Source organism: Rhinoraja longicauda, chromosome 10 (genome assembly GCF_053455715.1).
Source record: "Rhinoraja longicauda isolate Sanriku21f chromosome 10, sRhiLon1.1, whole genome shotgun sequence".
NCBI classification, from domain to species: domain Eukaryota; kingdom Metazoa; phylum Chordata; class Chondrichthyes; order Rajiformes; family Arhynchobatidae; genus Rhinoraja; species Rhinoraja longicauda.
In genome coordinates, this window is record NC_135962.1 from 14,463,274 (window position 1) to 14,479,738 (window position 16,465).

A 16,465-nucleotide genomic window follows, 5' to 3' on the forward strand; every position below is an offset into this window, starting at 1 on the left:
TAACATTGATACCATGCACTGAAAATCACTTTATCTTTTTACATCAAGAGTTCCACTTATCCCATCCATCAATTAATAAATCTTCCTTTGTTACCTGGCTTCCATGTCCCAGAATGTGCTGTCGTCACTGATCCAAGGGTTAGAAGGATCTTGAGGAGTCAGAAGGGGATCATAGTCCAAATACTGCTCAGTGTAACTGACTAAACTGAAAGTCAAAAAGCACCAGAAAAGTGTTAGCAAAAAAGGGGAAATTACCAATGAAAACCTGTAGTCAGAACGGTAATTGTTGAAAATACTCAGCGGGTCAGGCAATATCTAGGGAGACAGTGAGACAAAGTTAACAATTTTAGATCAACAGAACTGGGAAAGTTTGAAGTCTAAAAAGTTTCAGGCAAAAACAGGGGCAAAGGAAGGGGGAAGGGGAGGAGAGAACTAGAGGGAAAATCTGCAAAGGGATGTTGGTGCAAGTCAGAAGTCAGAAAGTGGTTGGAATGGAACAAGCAAAGAAGCAAAGTCAAAAACTATCCAGAGGATCTAGGACATGAAGGTGCATGGGATCCACAGTGACTAGTTGTTTAGATTCAGAAATCACTTACTCATAGCAGACGGAGGGTTTTGGTGGAAGAGTGTTATTCTTGCTGGGGTTCTGTGATCAGTGGATGTCCGCAGGGACCTGTGCTGGGACTTTTGTTGTCTATGATACATATAAACGATTTGGACATACATGTAGATGGGTTGGTGAGTAAGTTTGCTGACGACACCAAAATTGGTGGAGTTGCAGTCCGTGAGGAAGTTTTGTCAAAATATACAGTGGGATATAGATCAGCTATAAAAATAGGTGGAGAAATGGCAGATAGAGTTGAATCTGAGCAAGTATGCGATGTGGCACTTTGGGAGGGATATAAGTGGAATAACATATGGAGAAAGTATCCAGTTCACAGCAAGACCCTTAACAGCATTGATGTACAGAGGTATCTTGTGGTTCAAGTCTACAGCTTCCTGAAAGTAGCAACATACTTAGATAGAGTAAGAATGAAGGTGTATGGTATGCTTGACTTCATCGTTCAGGGCACTGAGTATAGGATTTTGGCTTGGCTGCATTTGGAGTATTGTGTGCAGTTCTAATTGCTCCATTTTTTGGAGAGGGCGCAGACGAGATTTACCGGGATGCTGCCTGGATTTGAAGGTATTTACTATAAAGAGAGGTTGGACAAACTTGGATTGTTTTCTCTGGAGATCGGAGGCTGAGGTGAGACATGACAAAAGTTTGTTATTCACGAGAGGCATAAATAGGGTGGACAGTCACAATCCTTTTCCCAGGGTGTAAATGTCAAAGACTAGAAGGCATAGTGAGAAGGGAAAGGTTTAAAGGAGATGTGCAGGCCAAGTTTATTATACACAGAGAGTGATGGGTGCTTGGAATGTGCTGTTAGGAGTGGTGGTGGAGGCCGACAGGAAAGTGGCATTTAATATTCACTTGCAGACAAAGGAGTTTGGTTTAACTTGGTGTCACATTCAGCACAGACATTATGGGCTGTAGGGCCTGTTTCTGTGCGGTACTGTTTGCTGTTCTACAGTTTACTTACAGCCATACAGCACAGCAACAGGCCCATTGAGTCCATGCCGAACATTGTTGACTGAACCTATTTTATTTTCTCCATGTTCCCATCAACTCAGCCCAGATTCCACCATTAACCTACAGACTAGGGTGAATTTACAATGGCCCATTAGCCCACCAACCTGCACATCTTTGGGATTTGGTAGAAACTGAGAAACACTCAGAGGGAACCTGTTATCGACAGCACTGGAGATTAGGATTAATCGTGGTCTCCAGTGCTGTGAAGCAGCAGCTCTTCATCTGACAAACACTATGCCATCCTTATCCAACTCCTCCTTCTATTCACCTCATTATTTTCCTCATGGGAGCAAGTTCAAGTTTCTTTATCCTCAGGATAAAGACGTTTTTCTTGCAATCTCTGTTGCATTTCTAGATGACTATCTTTTATTTATGGCTTCGGGTTTTGAACATGTGCAGATATAAATGCCAATCTTGTCATGACGTGCTTCCTCCAGTTTCTCTAGCCTGCACTGTTATGGATCCTTAGTCTCCCCTCCCTTATCCACAAGTGGTATGAAAATAACAGCCATCAACTTTCTTTGGCTGAATCGTTACTACGCAAGCCTTACCTTTCAGCTACTTTAGACATTTTTAAACAATGTCTTTCTAGCTGGATATTTAAAAATGTTATCTGGAAGTAGAAAGAAACAATGGTTAAGATATATATTAATACATCAATACAGCTACACATCATTCCAGCCAACACATACAATATACTGGAGGCTGACAATCTAGGCATATATACATTCAAAACTATTGTATGATCCAATTAACAGTTCACATTGCTTAATGCTGGTGTTATGAAACTGATCAGTGTCATATTTATTTATTCACAAAATGCTGGAGTAACTCAGCAGGTCAGGCAGCATCTCGGGAGAGAAGGAATGGGTGATGTTTCGGGTCGAGACCCTTCATCTGAAGAAGGGTCTCGACCTGAAACGTCACCCATTCCTTCTCTCCCGAGATGCTGCCTGACCTGCTGAGTTACTCCAGCATTTTGTGAATAAATCGATTTGTACATGATCAGTGTCATGTCACATATCACATTCTGTCAATTTGTTTAGATGAATTTGCAAGTTTAAACTGTGGAAGGACAAGAATTTAGCTGACAGATGACCCAGGTAGATATAGATTATGAAACTTACTGAGGAATCACATACAGCTTTTTTCACATGGAATAGAAGCTCTATCAAGTCTTATGTTACCTGTTTCTTCAGATCATCTTTTGCAGGCTTCTTAATTGTTTGTGTAACTGTATGTACAGGACTGTGTGTCTGTGAATCTTCTGAGATCCCATACACTGACTGATGGAAAATAATTACAGAATCGCAAATCAAATACTATTTCATCTTCAAATTGTGCCAAAAATGAATACTACATTATCCAGACATAAATGTGACAATCAATGACAAGTCAGTAGTCAATGTAGAATCCCAGAAAGCCTGCTTCTGAAAACTGACACCTGGATTTTCAAAGGCAGACACAAAATGCTGGAGTAACTCAGCGGGACAGGCAGCATCTCTGGAGAGAAGGAATGGGCTTTCAATGCAGACGTCGAAAGAGTCAGAGAGTGAATCGTTTATTTGTCATTTACTGTCAAAAATCTCATGTTTACCAGAACCCTTCCTTCTTGGTTAAGAAAGATAAACATCTTCCTGTTCTTCTTCTCATGGTGTTATTGGAGTCTTGACATCAATATAAAGAAGAGAATGGGGAATTGATAGAGTAGTGTTCTCTGTCACTCTCTGTCTCACTCTCTCTGCTCCCTCTCTCACTCTCTCCTCTCTCTCTGTTTCTCTCCTCTCTCTCTGTTTCTCTCTCTGTTTCTCTCTCTGTTTCTCTCTCTGTTTCTCTCTCTGTTTCTCTCTCTGTTTCTCTCTCTGTTTCTCTCTCTGTTTCTCTCTCTGTTTCTCTCTCTGTTTCTCTCTCTCTCTCTCTCTCTCTCTCTCTCTCTCTCTCTCTCTCTCTCTCTCTCTCTCTCTCTCTCTCTCTCTCTCTCTCTCTCTCTCTCTCTCTCTCTCTTTGTCTCTGGTCTCTCTCTTTGTCTCTGGTCTCTCTCTCTCTCTCTGATCTCACTCTGGTCCCTCTCTCTGGTCCCTCTCTATGTCCTTCCTCACAATCCTCCACCCCAGGTGCAGGTGTGTGATGGTTAATTGTTTATTCTGTCCATCCAACTACTCCTGCTTGCCTTACCCCACCCACATCTCTGCAACTCCATATGTCCCTTTCTAGAGTTAAATGCAATGGTTGTAACTTTAGTCTGGACTCCCAAATTCCACGAGTGACTGATCTTGGATAAGCAGGTCATGCAAACCTGCAAAGGTCCCGTAATCTGCTAGCGTTCATCACTACTCAGGTGGCAGCAAGGATTCTTCCTTCCCCCGACTGAGAGAAAAAGCATAGTAAACTCTTCCCTGTAAGTAACACTCTGCATCATGGTGGTACAAAAGTTTTGTATCTGCGATGTATGGTTCTACAACTCAATGGCTGATTAAACTAGCATTTCAAGATAAATCAGAATGGAACCAAATAATCTTAATGATCTTATTGGCGACAAGAGCAGAGATCTATGCTATAACATAAATCCTTGGGAAATATTTCAGATACATACAAGCACACAGCAGTCCACCCAGGAATGAAAACAAGAATGATGGTTACTGTGCTTTTCCTCTCAGTCAGAATTTTCCTGTTCTGTGTAATCCTTTCATCCAGTCTCTCTTTCTGATCCTCCTTCCGTCCTCCCATTTTTTGTCCACTTTCCCATATCCCCTCCCCCTGCCCCCATCACACCTTTTCATTCCCTCTCACTTTTGTTTTCATCCATCAACTTCTCACATGTTTACGCTGCAGGCTTTCCTCCCCATCCCCATCTGCTTCTGCTTGCATTTACCCGTCACCTCTCCTCTCATGGTTCCCATTATCACCTTCCCTGCTTATCAGATTCCAGCGCTGGCGGTCTTTGTGTTCCAGTTTATCATCCTCCAGCAGCTGTCCCCACCCTCACCTTCCCATCACCTGCCTCCATATGCCTTCTTTCATTCTTTTTGTTTCATTTCCCCTTTTTTCTTTCCTCTCTGCCTCCGTCCATCACCTACCTGCCTCTGCCTTGCAACCCCTCCTCTCCCCTCCATTACCTCACTCCATATACCCTTCATCTTTGTCCCTCTCAGTCCATCAATCACTTCTCAGTTCTCTCTCGCCACTCTTCCTCTTTCACTTTACATTGGCTATCTTCCATCTCCACTCTCAGTCCTGATGCAGGGTTTCGACCTGAAACATCGACCTATCCTTTCCATCCACAGATGCCGTTCAACCTGCTGAGTTCCTCCCCACTACTACAATCTATCCCAGTCTCCAAGAAAGGTCCCGACCCGAAACATCGCCTATCCATGTTTGTTGATCCAGAGATGCTGCCTCACCCACTGCTACTCCAGCACTCCATGTCTCTATTTACTCCAGTAGGAAGTTTGTCCATAACATACTTAATTTTCATTCACAGAGTCTAAACTTTATAGTTCCCACAACCAACACTTCTCACAGTTTCTAACAGTATCTCTCTTAGAGACACTGGAGGATGCCCAAATAAACTAAACTTACAAATTGCTTACAAACCAAAAAGACGACAGAGAGAGGGAAAGGGGATATTTTTACCCTGTGTGGGCAAGGTCCAGTATAGGCAACAGATTCAAGCCCGTTTAATATTCAGGATATTACAATAACTTCATGGGGAATAGACGGTGACATGTGCCATCCTAAAAGCCACTTACGTCACACTACTTGTCTTGGTGACTTTTCCAAAAATCAAGCACCCCTTTCAATCTGATCATTTATTCTCCTGCCACTTTACTACTAAGCCCATAGCCCTTAATTCCATTAACGTCCAAAAGTCTCTGTCAGCAATTGGAGCCTTACTAGCTCTCTTGCATAAACAATCCTAAAGACCCATTAGATCCTAGTTGAAGAAAGGTCTTCTTATCTGTGACGTGAAGAAACATCTTCACCCAGTGGATAATGTTTTGAAATTCTCTGTCATGTGGAGGTCCAGTTGCTGAGTATATTCAAACACAATTACTCAGCATTCTTATTTTCATTCTTCCCAGAGATTATCTAATGTCTGGATTTAATGGCATTTAAGAGCACATTATAGTGAATGTTAAAATAATTCCAGAACAATCAACTTGATAGACAGATTTTCTTCCATTATTAGTTAATATCTGCTGCGCAAGTATGGATAACATTTTGTGTCACAACTGTAAACCATTTGTATATCAACACCAAATGTCTGCATTTAGTGATAAATTCACAGAACTGTACAGCTTGGAAACATACCCTTCAGCCACCTTGCTGACCAAGTTCGCATTTTGTGCTGGTCTAATTTGTCTGCATTTGGCCCACGACCCTCCAAACATTCCTCTCTATATATCTGTCCAAATGTCTTTTAGAATTCGCATTTGTATCCACTTCCACAGCTTCTTCTAGTAGCCCATTCCAGACACAGACTATCCTCTGAGTGCAAATTTTCTCCTGAAGTCCCTCTGAAATATCAATGCTCTCAAAACAAATCTATGCCCTCTAGTTTTAGAATCCTCTACCTTGGGTAAAAGTGTTCACTTTATCCATGGCCACATAATCTTGTACACCTCAATAAGGTCATCCCTCAGCCTCCTATTTTCCAAAGAAAAAAGTCTCAACCTTTCCAACCTCAGCCCTGTAACTCAGGCTGCAAGCCCAGGTAACATCCTGTTGAATCACTTCTGCACTCTTTCCAACTTAATGACAGGCTTCCTATAGCTGGACAACTAATCTGCACATAATGTGTAACCATGGTCCCACCAACCACTTGCATCATGATGTCCCAGCCGTTGTGCTCAATATCCATCCTAATGAAGGCCAGTGTGCCAAATACCTTCTTCACCATGTTTAAGTATCCATACTGTCCAGGGCTTCACTGTCTACTGCACATGCCTTTTAAAACTGAGGTGAGAAGAAACTTTTTCACCCAGAGAGTTGTGAATTTGTGGAATTCTCTGCCACAGAAGGCAGTGGAGGCAAATTCACTGGATAAATTTAAAAGAGAGTTAGATAGAGCTCTAGTTGCTAGTGGAATTAAGGGACATGGGGAGAAGGCAGGCACAGGTTACTGGTTGTAGATGATCAGCCATGATCACAATGAATGGCAGTGCTGGCTCGAATGGCAGTGCTGGCTTGATGGGCCGAATGGCCTATGGCCTCGTCCTGCACCTATTTTCTATGTTTCTATGTTTCAATGCCCTGCCATGGTTTGACAAACCAATGTGCAATACCTCATACTTGTCAGAGTTAAATTCCATTTGCCACCTTCCTAACCGATATAGATCTTGATTTAGATCAGTTAGGAAGGTATAGATATTTGTCCTCACTGACTACTAAGCCAATTTTGCAAATTTACTAACAAAGTTAATTACATTGTCATCCACATCATTAATGTATATGGCAAACAACAGTAGACCCTGTACCCACCCTTGCGGTGCACGCTGGTTACAGACCTCCAATCAGAAGAAAAACCATCCACAACTACACTTTGACTTCTTCCTCCAAGCCAACTTTGAATCCAATCAGGTAACTCACCTTGGATTCCATGCAATCTAACCTTCCAGACAAACCTACCCTGTGGGACCTTGTCAAAGGCCTGGCTAAAGTCCATTTAGACAATGTCCACTGCCCTGTCCTCATCCAACCTCTTGGTGACCTCTTCAAAAAAACTCTATCAGATTTGTAAGACCCGATTTCCCACACACAAAACCATACTGATGAACCTTAATCAGCCCATGCCTTTCTAGATGCTGATAGATCCTGTCACTAAGAACCCCCTCCAACAGCTTACCCACCAATGTTATGAGGCTCAGCATTTAAAGGAAAAACAAAGCACACCATGCTCTCTCACACATGAGCGCACACTCAAAACTGAGGTCATCCTATGTCTGAATGACTCCATAATACGCAGGTCAAAGATTTACTGACGTAAGTTGTTCCAAGCTTCAATAAAAAATGAAAACAAGTTTGTTGAGTAGATTTTCTGTGCCATTTTGGAAGCTATTTAGCCATTGTTTTCCCAGTTCTAATACCAGTTATCAGTACAATAGAGTTTCTGACTGTTTTTGATCAAGCTTTCCATTCTAGTTCAGCATGAAGACAATTTGAGTGGCAGGAAACCTAGTGATTTTTTTAAACTAACGTTCTGTAGCTCATTGCCAGAGAAGGCTGTGGAGGCCAAGTAAATGGATATTTTTAAGGCAGAGATCGATAGATACTTGATTAGTACGGGTGTCAGGGGTTATGGGGAGAAGGCAGGAGAATGGGGTTAGGAGGGAAAGATATGTCAGCCATGATTGAATGGCAGAGTAGACTTGATGGGCCGAATGGCCTATTTCTGCTCCTATCACCTATGACCTTATTGAGCAGATGTGAGCAGGCTGCTTGTACACACCTTCTTTACAATGTTCGGATTTTTCATCCTGCGACATTTCCTGATGTCCATTTCTGTAATGTTCACACAGCCAGGCTGCATAAAGGATAATAAAGGAGGAATTTAGTGAGAGATTATGTGAGTGCCAATGGCTATTAGATAAGTTACATTTCAATGTTCAGTTGTCAGCATTGCCATTTTCCTCTCTTCTACACAGTGGAAGGGCAAATTTTTGTAAAATAAGTTCGCACTAGTGGCCTTCATTCATATATGCAAATCAAAAAGAAAACTTTGGAAGCCTCTTCCTCAAAGAGTGATGGCAGCAGAATTAGTGAATATTTTTAAGATAGAGGTAGTCAGATTTTTCAACAGTGAACGATTACCAGTAGGTGGCAGTATGGAGTCGAGATTAAATCAGATCCACTTTAATCGTAGAATGGCAGAGCAGTCTTGAGAGACTAAGTGACCTACTCGTTCTCCCAATTCATATATTTTACACTGCAGATTGAAAATCTTCGTGCATACATTCCTGTCAACTTTAGTTACTGGCCTAAAGGTGCACAAGCTGCACTTTTGATTGAAATACTGTGTGGAAGCTCCCTGCTCGTAGCACAAAGTTGGGAATGGACTTCTTGTGCCTGCAACAAATATCCAAGGAATGATGGTAAAATTCAAATATACTCACAACGGGCCGGTGGACATCCCAGAATGCTCTTTCTTGACTGTCTAGGATCTTACGTTCTGTTTTATCCTTCTTTCTGTCAATTCTAAAAGAAGATAATATCAACTTCCAAAGAAAACACTGAATTTGCGGGACTTCTGTTTCTTGGTTGCACTTAAACATTCCAAATACCACAGTCTCTGCAGTTCAGTAGTGTTTCTACTTCACAGACCAAATTCCTCTCTGTCTGATTTATTCACAAAATGCTGGAGTAACTCAGCAGGTCAGGCAGCATCTCGGGAGAGAAGGAATGGGTGACGTTTCGGGTCGAGACCCTTCTTCAGAGATGTCCTATTGTACGAAAGGATCTAGTTCAAAAACACGTGTGAAAGGTGAGGTGCCTGTATTCTCAAGTCTTGGTCGTTGGACTTGTATTCAGGACCTACTGACATAGGCGAGGGTACATCCACTGAACCAGGCTCTCAAAGTTCTTGTGGAGCTGTAACTATCAACGTCAAGCATGGTGCTTGTTCCTGCATAATGTTCAGAGAATGGATATTTCACCATTGCGAGGACTAAGGGGATACTGTAAAAATTAATTTACCGTGAATGCATAGAGATACCTCCTTGCTCGTTTCAATTTGAAAAATAACATTGCTCTTTTTTTAGATTTCCCCTGGATCATACACTGTAAACAGAGGGCAGAAATGCATCACTATTCGAGGTACTACTGGTAGAAGATCTGCCTTGTGACTTTACATTAGGCCCATTGATATCATATCTTACTTATTGCTCAGGACAATCAGATAAAAATTATGTCCTTTAAAATTGGTTGAGGAAAGGAAGGAGAGCTATTGGCACATCTGCTAATTTAGACTTTAGACGTTAGACATACAGCGCGGAAACAGACCCGAATCTGCATCGAGCAGCGATCACCCCATACACTATCCTACACACTAGGGACAATTTACAATTTTACTGAAGCAAATTAACCTACACACCTGTATGTCTTTGGAGTATGGGAAGAAACCGGAGCACCCGGAGACACAGGGAGAATGTATGAACTCCATACAGACAGCACCCTTAGTCAGGATCGAACGCAGATATCTGGTGCTGTAAGGCAGCAGCTCTACTGCTGCACCACTGTGCCGCTCAACAAATTGTTTCCAATCGATACATGCCAATGCAAGGAAATATAATCTCTGCTTAATGATCAGTATAAAGCTAAATTACCCAAACACGCTCAGCCCAATGCAAGCGGTAAAATATTTTAGTTGGTTTTCTGAAATAATTTATTCAAATAGAGTTCTGAAAGCATCCATCATTTTCCAAACTTGGCATGAAAATGTCAATCATAAGTTTTACATTGAACACAATATATTTCATGGCTCATTTCACCCATGTTAACAGCAAGAACTAGCCAGCCCAGAAAGACTTGATATCAAGTGGTTACGCTCAGACTGGCTTCAGGATGTAATTTGGGGCAATTCCCAATAGGGCACTCCATAGCACAGTCTGGTTATCAGCTGCATATTATAATCATGCTCGAGGCTTAGATCGTTCATAATTAATTCCATAGGAGATCAGCTTGCACATACATACACAGGAAGAAGAGCCCTGATATTTTAATTTTATTTTCACTTTACACATACATAAAGTTGAGAGTTACGTACTTTATTTGGGCCTCTGCTTGCATAAAGATGAACTCCCACTTTCTTGCAAATGCCCTTTGCAACCTGGCCAAATTTTCCTGCAGAATGAACAGCTTTGCGTTACAACAGAAAACAGGTTTCTGCTTTTTACTTCTTAGTGCAAGTTCTGACTGGAATCCATGCTGTAGTTTTCAAAATAACTCATTGGTGTCATAATAGCACATTGTCGATTATAAAATTGGTATACCTACGGCTTCATAATCTGCAAGCTCCAATCTCGCTTTATTCTGCATTGTCCGCTTGCACAGGTAGATGGCTATGATGGTGAAAAAATGAAACAAATTAATTACCCCCTTAAAATAGCTTCCCTTCAAGAAATAATTCTGTTTAATTGTTTTTTTCACCTCGGTTATATCAATGGCAAAACGCACATTTTAATGTCCTCCTCACTGACGTTCACTTGTACCACGAGGATATGGTATTTCAGTTTCAGAATACTTCTGATTCTCATACAAATTCAAGCCTGAAAAACTATGGTAATTGTGTTAATTGGTGAGTGGATCAATTACCTCACAAACACAAAGGGGATTCCACACCAGTTAAAGGGCTGAGATAGAGACTGGGCATTACCACTCAGTTCAGGTATCACAAAATGCTGGAGTAACTCAGCAGGTCAGGCAGCATCTAGGGGAGAAGGAATGGGTAACGTTTCGGGTCGAGACCCTTCTTCAGACTACGAAATGCCGAGTAAGAGACAATTTCAGTTTTATAATGCAATTATTTTATTTAGTTAAATTGTTAGATTCTGGAAACTTTCATTTGCACTGATAAACAAGCATTAGAAACAAGTCCTTTAATCCACAATACAAGTAAGTAACCAGTTAGAATTGGTTAACTCAAGACAGTTGACGCAAAACTTGTGGCAACCAGGAATAAAAGTTTGTAGTTTCTGCTAAGGCGCAGTGCATTTTAGTAGATGTTGTGGTGTTCAAGGATTGCAATGTTTACTGACTATGGCTTTTAAGAAAAGGGCTTTGGTGAGTTAGAGCAATGGCGTTTAAATAATTAAATGTTTTATGCTTAGACAGGGCAAGTGATGAGTTGCCAAAATCCGCTGTAATCCATAATGACTGTCGTTGTAGTATGTGCCTGCTGTTCAGGAAATTTTGGTTGAGAGATGATGAGCTCCAGTCCAGGATAGGGACACTCAAGGTGAGGGAGAGTTATCTGGATACTTTCTTCCCCCAGGAGGTTGTCATGCCAATTAAATTCAGTACTGTAGAATGGGTCAATCAGGAGAAACAATACACTGTAGCTATGAGTGAAGCAGGTATGGTGATTCAGACATTCGCATTGGGGGAGTCTTTGTCTTTACACTTGGTTTAGTTTAGTTTAGTTTATTGTCGCGTGGACTGAGGTACAGTGAAAAGCCTTTGTTGCTAATCAATCAGCGGAGAGACAGTACATGATTACACTTGTCCAATAGGTAAGAGGCTCATGCCATTTGTGTGGACAAAGCAAGGACTACTGGGTGGATGAGAAAACCAGCATCATGATCATTCTGAAGAAGGGTCCCGACCCGAAAGGTCACCTATCCATGCTCTCCAGAGATGCTGCCAGACCTGCTGAGTTACTCCAGCACTTTGTGGCTTTTCATGAACATTCAAGCTGGGCGCATGAAAATCAATATAATAATGCTTGGGAACAGTGGAGTTCGAGGGTTAACTGTTACTTTTTGTAGCTGTGAGTATGTGTACTGAAGTGTGTGTTGACCTCCTAGTTCCAGGATTAAAGTTGTCTTCTTGCAGGTGGTGAGAACCATCATGTGGGAAGGTAGCACCCAGTTGTCATGGTCCATAGTGGGATCAACAATGTAGAGTGGAATGGGATTCTCTTGAAGAAATTTGAGCAGTTAGGGCCCAGGCCCACAACCTTTACCAACAAAGGCAATGCAATGCAAATACCATCACCTGATGGTTCTCCTCCAACTCACACACCATCCTGACTTGGAGATATGTTGGCAGTCCATTGTCATTGCTGGGTCTAAATCCTCAAATTCCCCCTGTCCAACAGCTCAGAGGGAGTACCTTCACCAGGAAACTGCTGGAAAGCAGTGCACCTCAACTTTTCCAAGAGCAATATGGAATGGGCAATAAATGCTGGTCTTGTAGGTGACCACAGATGCTGAAAATAAAGCAGCCCACTAGAGTAACGCTGGCTGGCTAACAGAACCATGCACAGATTGAGATGGGGTCCATAAAGGCAGAAAGCTGCTTGTGCAACTCAAAAATTCATGTGGGAGAAATGGGTTTTAATTCATGAGGCACAAGCACCTGTAGTAGGGACAGAGACAGCTGTTCCCCTTTACAGGCTTGACTTGAATATGCAAGGGTCACTACTTTAACAAACGGAACAACCATGATCATGGATAAAGCTCTGACTTAATGATGGTGGCAGTGTAAGTGAGGGGAGGAGAATTGTGATGAGGACAAGACTTTGAAAGTTCAAGAGAAAACCCAAGCAGATGCTGAAGAGTGGCAAAATATCGAGAAGTTAAGAATAGTACCAGATCAATGTCATGTTATAACATTTCAACATATTCATAAGATTACCAAAAACAGCAATTAGCCTGAGGATTGGAAACCTACAGGATACAGCAGGTCACATCACAAGATTCACAAGAGAAAGTCGAATGTCAGAATAATTTAGCAAGATTGTCAGGGCTTGATTAAAAAAAAAAAGGAAGGAATCAGCAAAAGTTAATGTGGGTCGCTTACAAACTGAGACAAGAAAATTTATATTGGGGAATTAGAAAGTGGTAGAGAAATTAAACAGATATTTTGTAATTGTCTTCATGAAGTTGAGAGAAAAACCCTGAAGATGGTAAACAATAGATTATGAGTGAATGAGGAGCTGTAATAAAAATTAACTTTAGCTAAAACAAATGTGGAGGGATTAATGAGAATGGATGCTGGTAAATGCCCAGTATGATCTGTATCTGTAGGGATTGAAGGAGGTGTCGTAGCTTAAGATTTAGTTTACAGACAGCAAATGGAGTAGACGTAAAATGGGCATTTTCAGGCTGCGATATTTAGAGTGCCAAACGGATTCATGTTGGGGCCCCAATTATTCGCAGTCAAATTATTTGGATGCGGACTGGAATATAGTGTACAAGTTTGGTCTCTCTACTGAAGGAAAGAGATATTGGCAAACATCAGAGCAAACAAAGATTCTAAGCATTTTTTCCTGAGGGAGGGGTGGGGGTGGGGGGAGGTGGTTGTCCTATGAGGCAGGATCCAGCAGACTAAACCTAAGATAGACACAAAATGCTGGAGTAACTCAGCGGGACAGGCAGCATCTCTGGAGAGAAGGAATGGGTGACGTTTCAGGTTGAAACCTTTCTTCAGATACTCGATAGAGTTCAGGTGAATGAGAGGAGAGATATACCAAATCTGTGCAGGGCTTGGCAGAGTATGTGAAGGAGTAATGTTTCTCCTAGCTGAGATGCCTGGAACCAAAGGTCACATCCTCAAAATAAAGGGTCTAAATATAATTTCCAAATTGATAAGTCTTATATCACAGAAATAGTGGCTGAGAAAAATAAATGCATACTCTCACCAATGGATATAGACCAAACATTATTTCAATTTAGGTAAAGTAATGTAAGTAAATATTTTGTAAATAAATAGTTAGGGGTGAAATGGTACTTCATTGATTTAGCAATGCAAGGCAGCAATGTGTTATAGTGTTAGATTTGTTGTTGTGCCCATGAGAAATCACTGCTAAAACACTTTGACTGCAGGATCAAGCAATCTGGTCATTTTACACGTTCAATTAAGACTGGATGAATAGTAATGCCCTCAATCTAACTGACTAGAAATAGTCAGACTCTCCTGATAATTATCATGCAATCGCTACAAACTCTGACATTTATATTGGCTTTAAGAATCATTGAAGTCTGGCTCGTCGCAGCAATTTAACCACATATGGGACTTCCTCAAAGGATGTAGACACAAGGCCTTAAAGATTTGAACATGCAACACTAATTTTCCAGTTGCTTTGAGGTACACATTTAGTATTTAAATTCTTCCTGTGTGTTCTCCATCCATGACATTTAAAAGATAAAGACTGGGTTCCATAGACTTTCTGAATTAACAACCCTGAGCATTGAAGAGCAACATAGTGCAGTAACTGTTCTCTACAGACGATTAACAGACAGGAAAAATATTGTGTGCTGCCTCTATTTGTATTGGCCATACTAGCTTTTGGGTGCAGTATTGTTTCAAGCCCAAGTCTTATTTAAGGGAATGAGTATTGCATTCTATTTTAGTTTTCTAGATACTTTACAGGAAATTTGAATGATATATTGGCTTTTTGGAAACTAATTTTAAACACTCTACATCCTTGAGGTTCAGCCGTATGATTATTTCCTCCCACATTCTAGAGGGGAAATGGTTTGGCACTGATGCATCATTCTGTGACAGGGCTAGAAGAACTTTGCATTGAAACGTTCTGCATGGAAATATTCAAATCCTCAATTTCTATATCCCTCATCATTATGGAGTACAAGGTTCACCAAAGAATATAGTCATAAAGAGGTTGCACATAGAAACAGGCCCTTCAGTCCACTGCACCTACACTGACAAACAAGCACCCATTTTTACACAAATCCTACCTTAACCCATTTTATTCTCCCCTCGTACCCATCGGTCTATGGGCCTAGATTCTACCAGTCGAGACGAGTCTTTGTGGAAACATGAACTTATTGGAAGGCATACAACATTAAAAATTGCAATTCTTTCAGCAATTACTTTTATACCTACGCCTCTCCTTATTCCTGTTTATTAAAAACTTTATCTTCAGTAGTCTTTAGAATTGACTTTTGAGTGTAATCTATTCAATGAACGCTAACCAGGGCTGCGAAAGAGAAAAAAACATATTCTGAACTAGGCTTCTCGTTTGTGCTCCAGTCACTGAGAAATTAATCTCCAATAATACAGGGTGCATCAGTAGAATTGCACCGGCATGGTGGTGCAGCAGTAGAATCGCAGCCTGACAGTGCCAGTGACCCAGGTTCAGTCTTGACTAAGAGGGTTGGCTGTACGGAGTTTGTACGTTCTCCCTGTGACCACATGGGTTTTCTCCGGGTGCTCTGGTTTCCTCCCAGTCTCCAAAGACGTGCAGGTTTATAGGTTAATTGGCTTCTGTAAAAGTGTAAATTGTCCCCAGTGTGTAGGATAGTGCTAGTGTACAGTGGTCGCTGGTCGGCGTGGACTCGTGGGCCAAGGGGCTTGTTTCCGTGCTGTATCTCTAAACTAAACTAAACAAAACATAAATAAATGAAACATCCTTTTAATATTTTGGACTTGATAGAAATAAGTGAATTACAGTAAACCCCTGATTGTCACAGGCCATCGGGGGTAGGAGGGGAATGGTGTTGGTTATTGCCGATTGTCTGTAATAACCCAGTAAGGGATTACCATGTAATAGAGTGTTGTTGTATAAATAATTGAAACAAAGAATTGCAGATGCTGGCTCATTAACAAAATGACACAATGTGCTGGAGTAACTCAGCAGGTCAGGCAGCATCACAGGAGAACTTGGATAGGTGACGATTCAGGTCAAGACCATTCTTCAGGCATTTAAGAAACTATTGGATAAGCATATGGATATGCAGGGAATGGAGGGATATGGATCATGTGCAGGCAGAAGGGATTAGTTTAACTTGGTATCATATCCAACATGGACATTGTGGGCTGAAGATCCTATTCTTGTGCCTCACTATTCAATTTTCAATGTTCTATGTGAAATATTCCCTTTATTTATCTTTGTTGAGGCTATTCACCTGCTGTTTGCTTCCTGTGCTGTCCACTGTTATTTGTAAAAGTTATGAGGGATCCACTTACCATAATCTGTGTTTTCTGGCTCCCAGCAGTTCGATGGCCAAAAATATGGAGCCTACAATGAAGATTTATTTGTTACTGCACTGAAGGTAACAACACTGAAGAGATTAGAAAGCCTCGCTACATGTTTGCTAGTGCAACCAAGTCTACAGAATCCTAGAGAATAAATCTTGAAACAAAAGTCAA

At 41.3% G+C, this 16,465-nt stretch overlaps 1 protein-coding gene across 4 annotated transcripts in view; it reads right to left on the reverse strand.

Annotated features, from left to right (window-relative positions):
• LOC144597219 (regulator of G-protein signaling 6) overlaps nucleotides 1-16,465 on the reverse strand; it is a 354,481-nt gene that overhangs the window by 36,629 nt on the left and 301,387 nt on the right. For 3 of the 4 annotated variants that reach the window (XM_078406238.1, XM_078406235.1, XM_078406236.1), the window contains exons 6-13: nucleotides 16,283-16,334; nucleotides 10,628-10,692; nucleotides 10,398-10,474; nucleotides 8,749-8,830; nucleotides 8,085-8,159; nucleotides 2,824-2,922; nucleotides 2,188-2,249; nucleotides 95-205 (exon numbers count right to left, since the gene is read on the reverse strand). In XM_078406238.1, coding sequence (XP_078262364.1) covers nucleotides 95-205; nucleotides 2,188-2,249; nucleotides 2,824-2,922; nucleotides 8,085-8,159; nucleotides 8,749-8,830; nucleotides 10,398-10,474; nucleotides 10,628-10,692; nucleotides 16,283-16,334 — 623 coding nt within the window. The remainder of the gene's footprint in view (nucleotides 1-94; nucleotides 206-2,187; nucleotides 2,250-2,823; nucleotides 2,923-8,084; nucleotides 8,160-8,748; nucleotides 8,831-10,397; nucleotides 10,475-10,627; nucleotides 10,693-16,282; nucleotides 16,335-16,465) is intronic. The other variant, XM_078406237.1, reaches the window with a different exon arrangement.